The sequence below is a fragment of the Notolepis coatsorum genome, assembly GCF_963971535.1.
Source record: "Notolepis coatsorum genome assembly, chromosome: 19".
Taxonomy (NCBI): Eukaryota; Metazoa; Chordata; class Actinopteri; order Aulopiformes; family Paralepididae; genus Notolepis; species Notolepis coatsorum.
Window position 1 is genome coordinate 5,761,297 of NC_140183.1, and position 18,242 is coordinate 5,779,538.

General features: G+C 45.5%; 1 protein-coding gene across 2 annotated transcripts in view; it reads right to left on the reverse strand.

Moving 5' to 3' along the window:
- Positions 1 to 18,242, reverse strand: part of spag1b (sperm associated antigen 1b) — an 88,633-nt gene that overhangs the window by 33,126 nt on the left and 37,265 nt on the right. For both annotated transcript variants that reach the window (XM_084336528.1, XM_084336529.1), the window contains exon 13: positions 7,934 to 8,033. In XM_084336528.1, coding sequence (XP_084192654.1) covers positions 7,934 to 8,033 — 100 coding nt within the window. The remainder of the gene's footprint in view (positions 1 to 7,933; positions 8,034 to 18,242) is intronic.

The window sequence follows — 18,242 nt, forward strand, 5'->3', positions numbered from 1 at the left end:
GTGTCGTTTTCCTTTAAAGTCCCCATGAAACGGCTAGCCAAATGCTATTTGATTCCACATATTTATCCATTTCCTGTAAAGATGGGAGGCTAGGGAGGGACTCGTCATGGATATTGATTGGCGTTTACAGTAGCCAATAGTGTGAGTAGAGTGCTGCTTAGTAAATGTAATTCTAGGAAGCATTGGATGCAAACATTAGTATACGCCCCTGTGTGCTGGATGACTCATCAACATTCTTTTATCGTTTTCCAGGAAATGACAAACTCTAAAATACCATTAAGAATACCTAGAAAACTACTTTTTTTGTCATTGATGGGACAGATACTGGCATATAGGTGACAATCAGTACAGGACATTATGTGATCAAATAACTTAAACGTATAGATTCCATGGGGCCTTTAAGCTGAGCTGTTGTGATTTATATGCGTGGGCACCCATTGCGTGTGTAGGTGTGTGTGTGGCCTAAAAATGGGAGTGCCGTTGAGCTCTTGCCCATGTGTGTGTGTGTGTGTGTGTGTGTGTGTGTGTGTGTGTGTGTGTGTGTGTGTGTGTGTGTCAAAGTCAAGTCAAAGATTTGTATTGCCATGTATGGACGAATCCACATTGGAATACAGGTACATGAGCAAAACACTGTGTAAACAGTACAGGAAAAATATGTAAAAACTAAAAACACAGACAGTATAAAAGGACAAATGCTAAAATTGATATCGAACATCCCCTAAAGTGCATATCATAGTTAAAACAGCACTTCCACAAACCTGACTAATAACACTAATAAAAACACAGAAAAAAATAGGATAAAATACAAAACTAGCCTTTGGAGTCATTCAGGCTCCGCACAGCACTGGGGAAAAAGCTCTTTGTAAACCGAGAGGTAGAGCATGTGATAGAGCGGTAACGTCTGCCCGAGGGGAGGGGGACAAAGAGGCCTGCAGCTGGGTGACCAGAGGGGTCGTTGATAATGCCAGAGGCACGGGAAAGCAGCCTGGCACCATAGATCTCTTCTAGAGCTGGCAGGCTAGACCCGATTGTCTTGCGTGCAAGACGCACAGTTCTATTCAGACTTCAGAGATTTCTTCTCCTGGTCTGTGATGTTACCAAACCATATTGTGCAGGAGGAAGTAAGAACGCTCTCGATCACACAGCGATAGAAGTTGTGTAGAATCACCCTGTTATTTGTGAACTCTTTCAGTTTCCTGAGAAAGAAAAGACGTTGCTGGGACTTTTTAACAATGGTTCTGGTATTGGAGTGCCAGCTCAGGTCATTTGAAATAGTGACCCCAAGAAATGTAAAACTGCTCACCATCTCCACCTCTGAGCCATTTATGGTAATGAGGAGATGGGATACCTTGCTATGTCTAAAATCGATGACTAGCTCCTTCGTTTTGGAAGCATTCAGGGTGAGGTTATTGGTCTCACTCCACCTAACTAGGTTCTGTACCTCTGATCTGTAAAATGACTCGTCATTTGAGTTTATACGCCCAATGACCGTGGTATCATCAGCATACTTTACTATCAGATTGTTATCATAGGAAGCAGTACAGTCATGAGTGCAGACAGTAAAGGGCTGAGAATGCAGCCTTGTGGAGAACCAGTACTTAAAACAAGTTCATCAGACATATTGTTTCCAATCCTGACTCTTTGAGGTCTCAAAATTAAAAAGCTAAGAATCCATTCACAGATAGCATCGCATAGACCCAGACACTGAAGTTTGTGGATCAGATTAGATGGAATAAGCGTATTAAAACTAAAGCAGAGCTATAATCGATAAAAAGCATTCTAACATAGGAGTTTTTCTTATCTAAGTGTTCATACACAGGATTAAGAGCTAAGGAAATAGCATCATCTACTGATCTATTTTTCTTGTAGGCGAACTGCCAGGGATCAAGACAGGTAGGAATCTGACCTTTTATATAATTCAGCACTAGCCGCTCTAAACATTTCATTAAAACTGAGGTTAGAGCAATAGGTCTGTGTGTGTGTGTGTGCGTGTGCGTGTGTGTGTGCGCGCGTGTGCGTGTGTGCGTGCGTGCGTGCGTGTGTGGTGAATAAACTGAAGCCAGTAAGAGTGACACGGCAGTATAGTACAGATGGAAGACGTGTCAAACGCCTATGTAGAATAAACACTTAACATAAACACTCATTTAGATTAATATTTAAACCACGTCTGACTCAACTATCTGGCTACTATCAATAATCACATGTCTTACCGTCTCTACATCACAATTCTACATGTTTTCATGGGAAGATAAAAAATATGTTTAATAAAAGCTACTGATCATCCCGTCTTACCAAGCCTCCTCTTAGGACGTTCAATATGGATGTTTCTGACAATTAGACAACAGCTTCCTGTTAGAATTGGCTAAGCAATTATGGTGCAAGTCAAAGGAGAATGACATTGCTTACTCTTATTAGTTATCCAAGCAAATAAATATACCTCTGTATAGGTAACATATACCTTGTATTCTTGTATAGTTTGTATAGATAGAATATACGTTGTGTACTATGTTTATAAATCTACTATGGTTGAGAAGCTGTGACAATAGAATAATCTGAATCTGAAATGAACATTCCACTTGGCCCCGCCCCCTGGTTCAAAAGCTCCTATATTTTACAATGGAGACTGTATGCTATTTTGCAGTATTATACATTTAATCTACTCAAGAAATCATCAGCCTTAATAAGTCTACTTATAATTACCCGAGGAGACAAAAAAGGTTCGACATACTGTATATTTCCAAGAAACGCACAAATGTGTGTAAACGTTTAGGTGATCTACAGACTACAACGTGCAGCCGTGTCCAGTGTTGAGGAAGTTACTCTGAGAGCAGAGTTTTACAAGCTACCAATGACTTCGCACTGGAATGAGCTGAACTACAGCTACTACCCTCAAGAGCGAGATATAGTCTGGTTAACTGGTTAAGTTACTTGAAAAAAGTAGTTCAAACTACGTCATAAATGCAATAACATCTGCAATGCAATACACAATTACATTATAGGCTGAAACTAAATTAAGTGACAACTGTGACATACCACTCAATTGAAAGTGCGCTCTTCACTTTAACATCTGCAAGTCGGGCGGCTAAGTGGCGCAGTGGGCAAGGCGCTCGCCACTAACGCAGGAGATGCTGGGTTCGAGCCCAGCTCTCGGCGTTGCTACCAGCTTGGCTGGTCGTTCACATACTAATACAATTGGCAGTGTTAGGGGGTGGGAAGCTGGTGGGTGGGGATCGGACGTTGTGGACAGCGACTCCTACAGGACGGTTGGTGCGCCTGCGCAGCAGAATCAGGAAGCGACGGGGGCGGCGTGCCCTCCAAACGCAGACCCTCGCCGCTGAGAGATCGCGCTGTGCAGGTGAAAAGATGCGACGGCTGCCTCCTCGTGTACCGGAGGGGACACGTGATGCAAGGCTTGGTCCACATTGCAGCCGACCTGTGGGAGGCATGGTCTAACAACGTTCGAAACAGGGGAGGGTAGAATTGGACAATACGAATTTGGGGACGGGAGAAAAATAGAAAATGGGAGAAAAAGTAGATAAAAAGAAAAAAAACATCTGCAAGTCGGACATCACCAAAACCAAATAACCATATATCTGGGTTCTTTAGAGAAACAGGTGCAAAAATGTAAACTGGATTTGTACATCTTGTTTGTTTTGCTAAGTTGGTGACTAGCTGTCCGTCCCCGCCCAGGCCACACGTTAACCACACAGGTGCCTGACTGCGTCATTAGAGCTGGAGATTTAAGTGAGTACTGCATCAGCAGCAGCGAAGCAGCGTGGGACAAAGACAAGGGAGCCTTCCTGTGGGAGTTCTCCGGGGAATGACCTAAGACATCACCCAACAGAGTTGAGGAGGGACCCAAGACATCACCCAACAGAGTTGAGGAGGGACCCAAGACATCACACAACAGAGTTGAGGAAGGACCCAAGACATCACCCAACAGAGTTGAGGAAGGACCCAAGACATCACCCAACAGAGTTGAGGAGGGACCCAAGACATCACCCAACAGAGTTGAGGAAGGACCCAAGACATCACCCAACAGAGTTGAGGAGGGACCCAAGACATCACCCAACAGAGTTGAGGAAGGACCCAAGACATCACCCAACAGAGTTGAGGAAGGACCCAAGACATCACCCAACAGAGTTGAGGAAGGACCCAAGACATCACCCAACAGAGTTGAGGAAGGACCCAAGACATCACCCAACAGAGTTGAGGAAGGACCCAAGACATCACCCAACAGAGTTGAGGAAGGACCCAAGACATCACCCAACAGAGTTGAGGAAGGACCCAAGACATCACCCAACAGAGTTGAGGAAGGACCCAAGACATCACCCAACAGAGTTGAGGAGGGACCCAAGACATCACCCAACAGAGTTGAGGAGGGACCCAAGACATCACCCAACAGAGTTGCCCCGAGTCTCCATCCACCCTCCTCTCAACCTCCTCTCAGCCTCCACCCTCCTCTCAGCCTCCACCCTCCTCTCAACCTCCACCCTCCTCTCAACCTCCACCCTCCTCTCAGCCTCCACCCTCCTCTCAACCTCCACCCTCCTCTCAGCCTCCACCCTCCTCTCAGCCTCCACCCTCCTCTCAGCCCTCTCAACCTCCACCCTCCTCTCAGCATCCACCCTCCTCTCAACCTCCACCCTCCTCTCAGCCCTCTCAACCTCCACCCTCCACCCAACCTCCACCCTCCTCTCAGCCTCCACCCTCCTCTCAACCTCCACCCTCCTCTCAACCTCCACCCTCCTCTCAGCCTCCACCCTCCTCTCAACCTCCACCCTCCTCTCAACCTCCACCCTCCTCTCAACCTCCACCCTCCTCTCAACCTCCACCCTCCTCTCAGCCCTCTCAACCTCCACCCTCCACCCAACCTCCACCCTCCTCTCAACCTCCACCCTCCTCTCAACCTCCACCCTCCTCTCAACCTCCTCTCAACCTCCACCCTCCTCTCAGCCTCCACCCTCCTCTCAACCTCCACCCCCCTCTCAACCTCCACCCTCCTCTCAGCCTCCACCCTCCTCTCAACCTCCACCCTCCTCTCAGCCTCCACCCTCCTCTCAACCTCCACCCTCCTCTCAGCCTCCACTCTCCTCTCAGCCTCCACCCTCCTCTCAACCTCCACTCTCCTCTCAGCCTCCACCCTCCTCTCAGCCCTCTCAACCTCCACCCTCCTCTCAGCCTCCACCCTCCTCTCAGCCTCCACCCTCCACCCAACCTCCACCCTCCTCTCAGCCTCCACCCTCCTCTCAACCTCCACCCTCCTCTCAACCTCCACCCTCCTCTCAGCCCTCTCAACCTCCACCCTCCCCTCAACCTCCACCCTCCTCTCAACCTCCACCCTCCTCTCAACCTCCACCCTCCTCTCAACCTCCACCCTCCCCTCAGCCCTCTCAACCTCCACCCTCCTCTCAGCCCTCTCAACCTCCACCCTCCCCTCAACCTCCACCCTCCTCTCAGCCTCCACCCTCCTCTCAGCCTCCACCCTCCCCTCAGCCTCCACCCTCCTCTCAGCCTCCACCCTCCCCTCAGCCCTCTCAACCTCCACCCTCCCCTCAGCCCTCTCAACCTCCACCCTCCTCTCAGCCTCCACCCTCCTCTCAGCCCTCTCAACCTCCACCCTCCTCTCAGCCCTCTCAACCTCCACCCTCCTCTCAACCTCCACCCTCCCCTCAGCCCTCTCAACCTCCACCCTCCTCTCAACCTCCACCCTCCTCTCAACCTCCACCCTCCTCTCAGCCTCCACCCTCCTCTCAACCTCCACCCTCCTCTCAGCCTCCACCCTCCTCTCAACCTCCACCCTCCTCTCAGCCTCCACCCTCCTCTCAACCTCCACCCTCCTCTCAGCCCTCTCAACCTCCACCCTCCTCTCAGCCCTCTCAACCTCCACCCTCCTCTCAACCTCCTTTGACAAACTCTGTCTGCTCGTCAAGAAGCCCGCCAGCCGCTCCACACCCAGCACATGGCTGCCAGCCGCTCCACACCCAGCACATGGCTGTCAGACGCAGTGAGAGAAGAATTGACAGAACGTGAGAGCGGCCGAGAGGAAGTATAAAAAGACCTGCCTCACTGGTGACGTCACTACTTATCATCAGCATTCTCCAAAAACATGACTCCTGCCAAAGCCTCTTCCTTTCACCATAAGACGGAGGCCTCGGTTAAGAACCTCCACCAACTTGCAGGAATGGGACGTGCTGCGCTGGCACGGCTGGCACGGCTGTCATGCCACCTGGACGACCGCTCCGACCCAGGATCATGGAGAGGCACCCCGTGTCGCTGACAGGGCTCAGTTCTTGGACCCCTCCTCTTCTCTCTCTACACCAAATCTCTGGGTAACATTATCACGTCTCATGCCTTCTCATATCACTGCTATGCCGATGACACTCAATTCTTCTTCTCCTTTCCTCCCTCAGATACCCAAGTCTCTGAGCAGATCTAGGTTTGTCATGTAGTGAAACTACTATTTTTTTTTTTTTTGATCTTTTCCCCCTCCATTTTCCTCCGATTTTCTCCCATCCCAATGTTAGTCGTATGCCAATTCCCAATCCCCTTCCTGGTCGCTGCGCACTTACCCCCCACAGTCAGATCATCTGGGAGAGTGGAGGCTACCACGTGCTTCCTCCGACACACGTCCAGCCAATCAACCGCTTCTTTTCACCTGGCAGCGCGGATTCTCACTGAGAGGGCGTAGCGTGTGGAAGGATCACACTATCCCACTCAGGTCCTATCCGCGCTTAGCAGGCGCCCCGACCGAACTGTAGGAGTCGCTGTTTACAACGACCCGGACCCACCCCGCCAGCTTCTCCCACCCTCTAATACAGCCAATTGTATTAGTGTGAACGGCCAGCCAAGCTGGTGACAACCCCGGAGCTGGGAGCTGGATTCGAACAGGCGAATCCAGCTCACAGCTCCGGGGTTGGTGACGAACGCAATCTCCGCTACGCCACCTAACCGCCCCAGTGAAACTACTCTTGACCCTGTTGCTGCAGTGTCATATAGACGCCACAGCTAGGACTCGGAGAGAAGCCGACCGTCATGCTAACCATAGTGCTGACTCTAAATATTTCCTAAGAGAACCTAGTTAGCGGTTAGTTGTTCATGTACATCTTCCTCATTTCAGCCTTAGATGAATATAAGATTATCATCAACGGCAGCAGTTGTATTTAGTTGAATATCATACTACTACAACATATCTGAGTGTGTGGATGCTGTCTTCGATCAGTTGACAACATATTAAAAATTGTTACTTTAGGAAGAACAGTATTCCTAGAGGCATGTTTAAACTGAAATAATAATAATAATAATAATAATAATAATAATAATAATAATAATAATAATAATAATAATAATAATAATAATAACAATAACAATAAAGGAATCTGAAAGTATTTTGAACCAGGGGGGTTGGGACTCGTGGAGTATTACTTGTGTGATCTATGAAAAGGCTTGCATTTGCAACTTGACGTTTGCTGATTTGAAACCTTTTTCAGTGTTCTTAAAAAGGTGCTATAGATAAAATGTGTATGTAGAGTAATCATAAATAATTTATAAAGGTGCAGAATAAAAAGTATTAAAGATAATCGATTATTGAACCAAATGTATGTTGTCGTTTACATGTTGCAGGCATTCCCATTTCTCCTCATGGAACGCACCCGATTGGATAAATGAATGTTATCTATATCTATAGCACCTTTAAACGGGTTCTTAAAAACAGAGTTTAACTTGCCAACATTCCTTGTTTTATTAACCACAATATAACCACAATATAATGATATGATGTTGTTTACTGCTTTGAGTACAATGCAATTTGACATAAGAGTAACTTTTGACATTGTGCAATAAAAGAGTCACTTTTGACGTTGCAACACAGTGCAGTAAAAAGCGTTTTTGAGAAGCAGTTGGCCCCGGGCAGGGCAGGACATGACGACCTCACCTTGTGCAGTCCTGTATACACTCTTGGCTGTTGCCATCTTTCAGGTAGCAGGCAGCTCTGTTCGAGTAGAGAATAGACAGATCCTCTGGACTGTCGATCCCTGCGAGAAAAGAGACAAACGTTGTTAAAGATGTGCCCAGAGACAGTGTAGTGTAGTGTGTCCAGTAGGGATCATGTACCAGGAGGATAAAACATTGTATATATCGGTATCACAGAATTTCCCCAATACTCAAATCTGATACCAAGAAATGTGCAATATGCTACAAATCAAAGCAGAGCGATGTAATTTGCTTAATTCTTAACACATGTCAGCTATATCTAATGGAGACACATTAAATACCTTTACATATCTCAATCACCTTTGTTCCATGACCCCAAACTGGTTATCTGCCATGTTTAGACGGAAACGCTCGCGGGTGAATCCGTAAAAATATTTTTACGGATGTGCCTTTTGTTCATACGGCAACGCCGTTTTTGCGGGGAGAATCCGCAAAAAAGTGAAACCACCTTCCTGGGTGGAAATCCTAGAAACAATACACCTTCGTGCTATCATCTGAACAGTCAAACCGCATAAAACTATGACGAAAGGGTTCTCAAGGCTCTCGTCGCGTACTGCTTACATCACAGGCATGCGCCAGTAGCCTAGAAGCGTAACCAAAGCGAACAAGCATGTCTGATTCTATCCACGGAGATCACCTGAAGGCTACATTGGCAGTACTTTTAAATACACAAGAATCAGTCCAGCGGCTATCACAACTATTAGTGACTGGAGCCTGGAGCCACTGTCTGTGAGTGACTCTGCTTTGGTCCAATCACATTCCCCCACCCACAGTCTGCGAATCAGAGACAGAGTAGGGCGGGTCTTCACAGCAAGCCTGGTTGTCTCAACGACCTGAGGCAGTGTAGCGTATGGGTTAGCGGGGCTCCGTCGTCTCGAGTCGACTACACTTTTACAGCCTTGTCTGCACGAAGAATTCCCTCCCAAAACACTAGTCTAAACGCAAAATTAAAAGTGAGATCGCAAGACGACTTCTGCGGTTTTCTGTTGAGACTCTCTCCGTCTAAACATGACCTAAACCTATAACATTCTGTAAAAGCGATTGGTCCGAGTCTGGATCAGCCGATACTGAAGGTTCTCTCTGTACTAAACTAATCTGTATCCGCAGTCAAAAGGTTGTACTGATGCATTAAGGGCCTTGGTGCAACAACACATACCCTGTTGGTCTATAGATACATTACAACACATACCCCTGTTGGTCTATAGGATCAATTACAACACATACCCCTCTTGGTCTATAGCAGTGGTCACCAACCTTTTTAAGCCCAAGATCACTTTTTTTTTTGTGAAGGGCAAGATCTACCTATTGAAGCGTTGAGAGAAAAAGACAGCCAAGATTGTACTTTAAACTTAATGACTTTTATTTGCCTGTATTCTAATTACATGCAATGCTTTGGTCCAACATTAAAACGTCAAAGTAGAACTGTAATATGTACTTTCTCAGTCAGTGCTAAGTGCAGTCATCTTATGCAGCATCACTTTTCACATCAAAACAAAAGTAGAACTGTAATGTGGACTTTCTCATATTATTAACATTGACAAACATATTTACAATTAGCATTTTATAAAGTAGAACTGTAATGTGTACTTTCTCAGTCAGTGCTAAGTGCAGCATCACTTTTCACATCAAAACAAAAGTAGAACTGTAATGTGTACTTTCTCAAGCTACGTTTAGACGGAGAGAGTCTGAACAGAAACCGCAAAAGTCGTCTTACGGTTTCACTTTTAATTTTGCGTTTAGACTATCGTTTTGGGATGGAATTCTCCGTGCAGACGAGGCTGTAACGACCCCAGACGACTGAGCCCCGCTGTCACACGATTGGCGCATATGTCACATGACGTGCTGTGAAGACCCGCCCTACTCTGCCTCTGATTCGCAGACTGTGGGTGGGGAATGTGATTGGACCAAAGCAGAGTCACTCACAGACAGTGGGTCCAGTCACGCCGCGGGACAGATTCTTGTGTATTTAAAAGTACTGCCAATGTAGCCTTCAGGTGATCGCCATGGATAGAATCAGACATGCTTTGTTTACGCTTCTAGGCTACTGACGCATGCCTGTGATGTAAGCAGTACACGCGACGAGAGCCTTAACAACCCTTTCGTCATCGTTTTATGCGGTTTGACAGTTTAGATGAGAGCGCAAAGGTCTATAGTTTCTAGGAATTCCACCCTGGAAGGTAGTCTAATTTTTTGGCGGTTTCACCCCGTAAAAACGCAGTTTCCGTATAAACAAAAGGCACATCCGAAAAAAAAATTGCGGATTCACCTGCTAGCGTTTCCGTCTAAACGGGGCCTCAGTCAGTGCTAAGTGCAGCATCATTTTCACATCAAAACAAAAGTAGAACTGTATGTGTACTTTCTCAGTCAGTGCTAAGTGCAGCATCACTTTTCACATCAAAACAAAAGTAGAACTGTATGTGTACTTTCTCAGTCAGTGCTAAGTGCAGCATCACTTTTCACATCAAAACAAAAGTAGAACTGTAATGTGGACTCTCAGGGTAAGATATTTTTTTTTTTTTTTTTCATGGAAAGATCTACAGGGACAGTCTCAAAGATCGACCAGTCGATCAAGATCGACGGGTTGGTGACCACTGGTCTATAGGATCAATTACAACACATACCCCCTGTTGGTCTATAGATACATTACAACACATACCCTGTTGGTCTATAGATACATTACAACACATACCCCTGTTGGTAGGGCTGGGCGATATGACGATATTATATAAATATCGGGTACAGTTCATTAACGATACACTTTTTAAACGTATCGTGGATATCGTGATGTTTTGCCCAAGAGGCTTGTGTTGCGTCAATCTGGTCCACACGTTGACACTTTTGAACAGCGCCGCCCCACACACACACTACTGCATCAAAAGTTACTACTTATGATAACAAAGGCATTCGTTTTGTGGCATTAACGTTATATAGTTACACTTTCAATAACATCAGCGTATTTACATAGCAACGACCGAGGTCGACCTAGATATAGCAAGCATTAGCCGTTCATATCTCAGCCCGTGCTGACTCCGTTGTGCCCATTCTGCGGTCTGTTAATAACGTTTTCAATCAGACAGATGTATGGAAATGCTTTTATTATAACATCCGTTGCAGTAAAATCATTATGCCTCCAGTCGTTTAGTCATTCTGCAGAGCTAAAAGGTAAAAGTCGGCCGCGGCGAGCTACCGCTGCCATTGTTGTTTTCATTGAGCTCTCCAATAGCGGAAGTAAAAAATTAATACGCGCTTGCCGATTGGTGCTAAGAACAGCAGGGCGGGTGCAAGCGATGTGACGTAATTGGCAGACGCGACTGTCAATCAAAATGATTCTGTTTGCCGACTGAATGAATATAAACGTTATTAACAGATTGCAGCATAGGTACAATACAGTACAGCTCAATACAACAACAGTCAACAGTGGACTGGAGGATGCAGACCAGAGAAAGACTTTCGTCTTGTTTACATCAGGGTCCCCCATTTTCAATTCATCATATTCCGTATCTAAATCATATAATATCTCATTGCTAAATATATGCAATATATAATCTAATAATCCAATAATCTAAATCTAATATATAATATAAAAATGCTAAATGCATGGGTATTTTATTTTGTCTTTAATGTTAGCTTGCAAACTCAAATACTGTCATGGTAAGCCTCATAATGAATTGTTTGGGGGAAAAAAAGAAAAACATCGTGATGCGTATCGCCGAAAGGTCAGAAAATATCGTGATATCATATTTAGGCCATATCGCCCAGCCCTACCTGTTGGTCTATAGGATAAATTACAACACATACCCCTGTTGGTATATAGATAAATTACAACACATACCCCTGTTGGTCTATAGATAAATTACAACACATACCCCTGTTGGTCTATAGATAAATTACAACACATACCCTGTTGGTCTATAGATAAATTACAACACATACCCTGTTGGTCTATACATTACAACACATAGCCCTGTTGGTCTATAGATAAATTACAACACATAGACCTGTTGGTCTATAGCAGCGGTTCTCAAAACTACAGTAGGGCTGAACGATTAATCGATTTTAAATTATGCAATTAGCAAATCACAATTTTAATTTTTTTTTTAATTTAACCAGGAAGTCCCATTGAGATACAAGATCTCCTTTGCAAGTTGTTGTTATTGTTGTAGGAACAGTTTGGGAGAGGGAGGTGAGGGGTTTTAGATTGTGTGTTGTGAAGTTTCAGAGAGGGAGAGTAAAGTACAGAAAAAAAGGTACCGTTGGGTACCGGTATCGATTCCCAGGTAAAAAGAAACATTTTCAGGCTCTGTGTCCCGAACAGACCCACCGCGTAGGCCAGATGCAAGGCGCATTTTACAATAAACCTCTGTGGGGCTGCTTAATTTTTTATTTTATTATAATCACAAATTTAATCGCAATCGCAATATCTGTCAGAAAAATCGCAATTCGATTATTTCCCAAAATCGTGCAGCCCTACCCAGCAGCTGTGTGTATTTGCCAGGTCTCGCCCCTTCATCAATGGAGGCCGACACACGTATTCCAATACACATCTCACTACACCCTGCGCATTTATAATCGCGGGAGGGGGGTCTGGTCTTTTGTGTGTAACCTGGACTCGCAATGGATAGGTTTGTTGTCAGAAGCGTTGCTGGTTGGCCGCGATGAAATGGGCTCTGCGCATAACCGGCTGCTATAGGGAGGTGTAGTGGTTACGTCATTGCCGTTTTTCGTGTTCCACCCTCTGTCCAACCCAATGCATTTCCCCATTGCCCATTTCTAAATCGTCTCGTTTAAAACAAATAAAGCATTAACATTGGTATGGTGTACCTTTCTGTGCTTATTCATCCACAATCGATAGCTCAACATGAAAATATTCGCAATTAATCATTAAAAAAAATTGCGTAAAATTTATTTCAACCAAAAATGCTTAAACAATAATGTTAGTGATATAAGGGAACTCATTTTGGGCGGCTACGTGGCGTAGTGGGCAAGGCCCTCGCCATGAAATGCTGGAGACGCTGGGCTCGTCAGTTCGAGCCCAGCGCTCCACATTTGCTTTCAGTTTAGCTGGTCGTCCGTACTAATACACATTGGCCGTATTAGGGGGTGGGAAACTGATGGGTGGGGATCGGGCATTGTGGACAGCGACTCCTACAGGTCGGTTGGTGCGCCTGCACAGTAGAATCAGGAAGTGTCGGGGGCAGCATGAGCCTCCCACGAGTTACTCCTCGCCACTGAGAGATCGAGCTGCGCAGGTGAAAAGATGCGACTGCTGTTACCTCAAGTACCGGAGGGGACTTGTGCTATGTATGACTTAGTCCACATTGCAGCCGGCTTGTGGGAGGCAAGAAACAGCGTCCGTGACAGGGGAGGGTTGAATTGGATGATACGAAATTGGGATGGGAGAAAATATAGAAAATGGGAGAAAAAGTGGATAAAAAAAAAAGAAGGGAACTCATTTTGTGCAAAAGTGGAAAGTTTTTCAAATTCCATTCGGCAGAATTGTTACAATAGCCGATAATCCATTTTCCCAATGATAAATCCCTATACGGGTGGAACAACCAGTGACGTCAGACTACACCTCCCTATACCATACTGAAGTGAGGTGGCAGAGTATTCGCCTTTGTTAACTCGGAGAAGAAGCGCAGATTTTCCTTGCAGACAAAAACAACACATTGGCAGAGAAATGTGCTGATAATGAGCTGGAAACTCCGTTAGTGGCGCTCCAGGATAATCAGCGGAGATTTGGGGGTATTTACTCAGCTTGATGGCTTGTTGTAGGAACAGAATGCAGGAGGCGCTCAATGATCTTTCGTGTGACAAGCTACTGAAAGTCAAGTTCACTGGACAGGCCCTCGCAAAGTTCTGGATATCAGTCCGGAACGAGTACCCAGTGTTGTGTAATGCTGCGCTGATAAAAGCGTGTCCCCTTCACATCAACATATCTCTGTGAGGGCGGATTTTCAGAGTAGAAGCGGATCTCTGCCAAAGCGCACGTGAGCGCATTTTCTTTTCATGTTCTGGCAACATATTTTGGCTAAATATGCCTTGTTTTATAAATGTGTATACAGAAGCAATTCCATTGCTTTTGTTGATAATATTCATTAATTTCATTGATAACATAGTGCTGTAATTTCATTTTCAAAACGTGTGCTTTTATTTTTATATTCCTTTTAACACTTTGGCTGCCTAAGGTTAAATTCATGATATACCATAGATTGCCAGCGCTATTTGTCTATGGAGAAAGTCCCCTTCTTTGCAGGGCTATAACTTTTTAAATTCTATTGCTACATTGCCATTATTAGGGCCCATTCAAAGTCCTATATGTATTGTTCATTGTGTAGCAATGTTAAACTTTTTCATTCACATATTCATAGTAAAGTATGGTCTAATGTATAAGTATGTTTTCATCTCTTTCTGCAGCTTTCTCCAGAACGTGATATATAGCCCCAAATGCATTATATTGATGATGAAATACAGTTTGATGGCAATCAGCGCGATATAAAAAATTCCAACTAGACGTACTTCTAGAAGTTACTACACGTCATCTGATGTTGACCGGATGGGCGAGGGGGCGTTTATAATTCCGTGGGCAGCGTTATACCAATCATCTAATGTGGGTCAAATGTTGATAATAGCAGTTAGTATCGAAGACGGTAACGTTACACGCTGAAACTCACCCCAGTCTCTGCGCGCCGTTGGGCGATCATCCTCGAGTAGAAATCTTATCATTATGGGATATATTTTTACCCGGTCCATCTCCAGCTTGTATAATGGTATATACGTCCAAATCATGTTGTTTATCGAGTTATTGCCAATCGATCACCGTGTAGCGTGACGAGCCAGAGTCCTATGAACTATAGCGAGCGCCCGGAAGTACTACGGTCGTCATGACAACCTCTATTCAACATCCTGTTTGGCGATTGCGCCGATCGGCCACCAGATGGCGCTCCTGAACCGCCAGAGAGCTCAGTGGGTCCTGCTGGTGGATCTCAGGCCAGCGGAGGGGACATATGAATCCGATCGCAGATTTTTGAAATATTGATATAAGGACGACGTAACGCGTCCTCCGGCAACTTTAGCATGGCCAGCAAAGACGTCTAAAGACGGGTCCCGGCACTCAAAGTGTTAAGTGTGGGGTCGCAAAAAAACAAATCCTAAATAAAATGGGGTTGTGGTATAAAAGTTTGAGAACCCCTGGTCTATAGGATACATTGATTACAACACATAGCCCTGTTGGTCTATAGGATACATTACAACAACACATACTCTTGTTGGTCTATAGCAGCGGTTCTCAAACTACGGGTCGTGACGTGACCCAAAGTGGGGTCATGGGTAGGTGACTAAACTATAGACCAACAGGAGTATGTGTTTCTGTATTTGATCCTATATAGAGGCTATAGGATCAAATCCTACTAGATACGTCTCTCCTGTACTTCCCTCTCTGGCTTTCTACTGTCTGAACATAGAAGAATACTGAAGAAAATACTACTCTCCCTTGAGGTATCACTACTGTTTATTTTTCAGATGACAGATTTTATTGCCCATATTTATGTATTTCTTCTATTACCCTGCCCATACATGTACGCCCCTCCCCCATGCTGACTGAAAATAAAGGAATATCTTATATCATCAAGACACCAAATTATTTAATTTTCTTTTATACATTTCCCATACATCAACACACATAGCAACAGCTGTTTCTTCCAACATGGAGGACAAACGGGCGTTCTAAACATTCCGTGAAAGACCGAAACACAGGAACTGAGAAGTTGTGAACGCTTAAAGTGATGGCCCATCCAGGGGCCTCTGAAAAGCCTCTTCACATGATGAAGGGCTTCAAAGCAAAAAGCCCTGGCGTGTCGTGAATGGCGTATTATGCTCAGTGGATAAACGACTGGTTGTTTAATGCGCTCCGCCCTGGGCGAGTAGAAACACCACAACAGTGTGGTCGTGGTGTCAGATGAGGACAGAGATTCCAATTGGAATGTCTGTCTGGCCTTTGTCATAATGTCAATGCCTGGAAAAGCTGTGTGTGTGTGTGTGTGTGTGTGTGTGTGTGTGTGTGTGTGTGTGTGTGTGTGTGTGTGTGTGTGTGTGTGTGTGTGTGTGAATGAATGAAAACTTTATTTAACAGATTGCAGAATGGGTACAATACAGTACGGCTCAATACATACAATTGTTAAGGGGATGCAGACCTGAGAAAGACGTTTGTCTTGTTTCCATCAGGGTCCCCCATTTTCAATTCATATAGACATATATGACATACATGACAGACATACAGATAGTCAGTACTGCTACATCTATACATTTATGACATACCAGATTTGCAAATACAGTACTGTTTGTGATACAGAAGGAGTCAAGAAAAGGGAGTATATACATTTGACGTAGAAACTGTACATTGGAGGAGGTTGGGTGGGGGGGGGTTGGGTACATTGGGATATTGACAACCATACTGGGTAATTTACATTGGAGGTGGTTGGGGGGGGGGGGGGGGGGCGGGGGGCACACTGTATAAACAAGTAACACTGTACATTGAGGGGGGGGGGGGAGGAGACACTGTACAAACAAACACAATTGTACATTGAACTATTGACAAAACCATACTAGGTAAATGACTGTACATTGGAGGGGGTTGGGTTAGGATATTTACAGGGGCCAGTGTTGAATTGCAGTCTCCCGTAGGTGTCCCTTGAGAGAGGTTTTGAAAGTGGGTAGTGATCCACATTCCTTTACAGCTTTGGGTAGGGCGTTCCACATTGATGTGGCATAATTGCGAAACGTGTTTAGTCCCTTATTTGAGCCGAATCTGGGTTTAACATGATTTGTGGAGCTCCCTCTGGTGTTGTGTGTGTGTGTGTGTGTGTGTGTGTGTGCGCGCGTGTGCATGTGTGTGTTGCCATGATAGGCTTCTGTTGTGTCTCAACAAAGTGGCCATTTGAGTCACTATTAGTGGGTTGACTTTCACACCTGGTTTGAGCCACGCCTAATCAGAGCTGAGGTCGTCAATGCGCACAGAGCGCTCCTACGCAGAGAGCTGGACGACATTCCACTGTCAAACACCTCTGCCCCAAACGCGTAAAATAATGACATTTTTGTGCAGCCTTGTTTATTCACGTGTCCATGGAAACGACGATGAACGCAGCCATAAAAGGTATGGTTTCCTCACGCAGTAAAGACAAAACTATAGTCTGTCTACTTTTCTAACTACATACAACATCGCTGCATAACCCACCGCTGCATAATGTTCAGGCAGGCAAGCTTAATCTTTGGTTATTATTAGTGATACTCTGTACACAGTACCCAGTTCAGCGTAATAGATGCATTTCCTTTCAAACTATCTGATCAGGCGTAGAGAGACAGAGGTGTTTAGCAGGCTGTGACGTACAGGCGTAGAGAGACAGAGGTGTTTAGCAGGCTGTGATGTACAGGCGTAGAGACAGAGGTGTTTAGCAGGCTGTGACGTACAGGTGTAGAGACAGAGGTGTTTAGCAGGCTGTGACGTACAGGTGTAGAGACAGAGGTGTTTATAGCAGGCTGTGACGTACAGGCGTAGAGACAGAGGTGTTTATAGCAGGCTGTGATGTACAGGTGTAGAGACAGAGGTGTTTATAGCAGGCTGTGACGTACAGGCGTAGAGACAGAGGTGTTTAGCAGGCTGTGACGTACAGGCGTAGAGACAGAGGTGTTTAGCAGGCTGTGACGTACAGGCGTAGAGACAGAGGTGTTTATAGCAGGCTGTGACGTACAGGTGTAGAGACAGAGGTGTTTATAGCAGGCTGTGATGTACAGGTGTAGAGACAGAGGTGTTTATAGCAGGCTGTGATGTACAGGTGTAGAGACAGAGGTGTTTATAGCAGGCTGTGACGTACAGGTGTAGAGACAGAGGTGTTTATAGCAGGCTGTGATGTACAGGTGTAGAGACAGAGGTGTTTATAGCAGGCTGTGACGTACAGGTGTAGAGACAGAGGTGTTTATAGCAGGCTGTGATGTACAGGTGTAGAGACAGAGGTGTTTATAGCAGGCTGTGACGTACAGGTGTAGAGACAGAGGTGTTTATAGCAGGCTGTGACGTACAGGTGTAGAGACAGAGGTGTTTAGCAGGCTGTGATGTACAGGAGTAGAGACAGAGGTGTTTAGCAGGCTGTGATGTACAGGAATAGAGACAGAGGTGTTTATAGCAGGCTGTGACGTACAGGTGTAGAGACAGGTGTTTAGCAGTCTGTGTAGGAGTATGTGTGTGTGCACCGGTT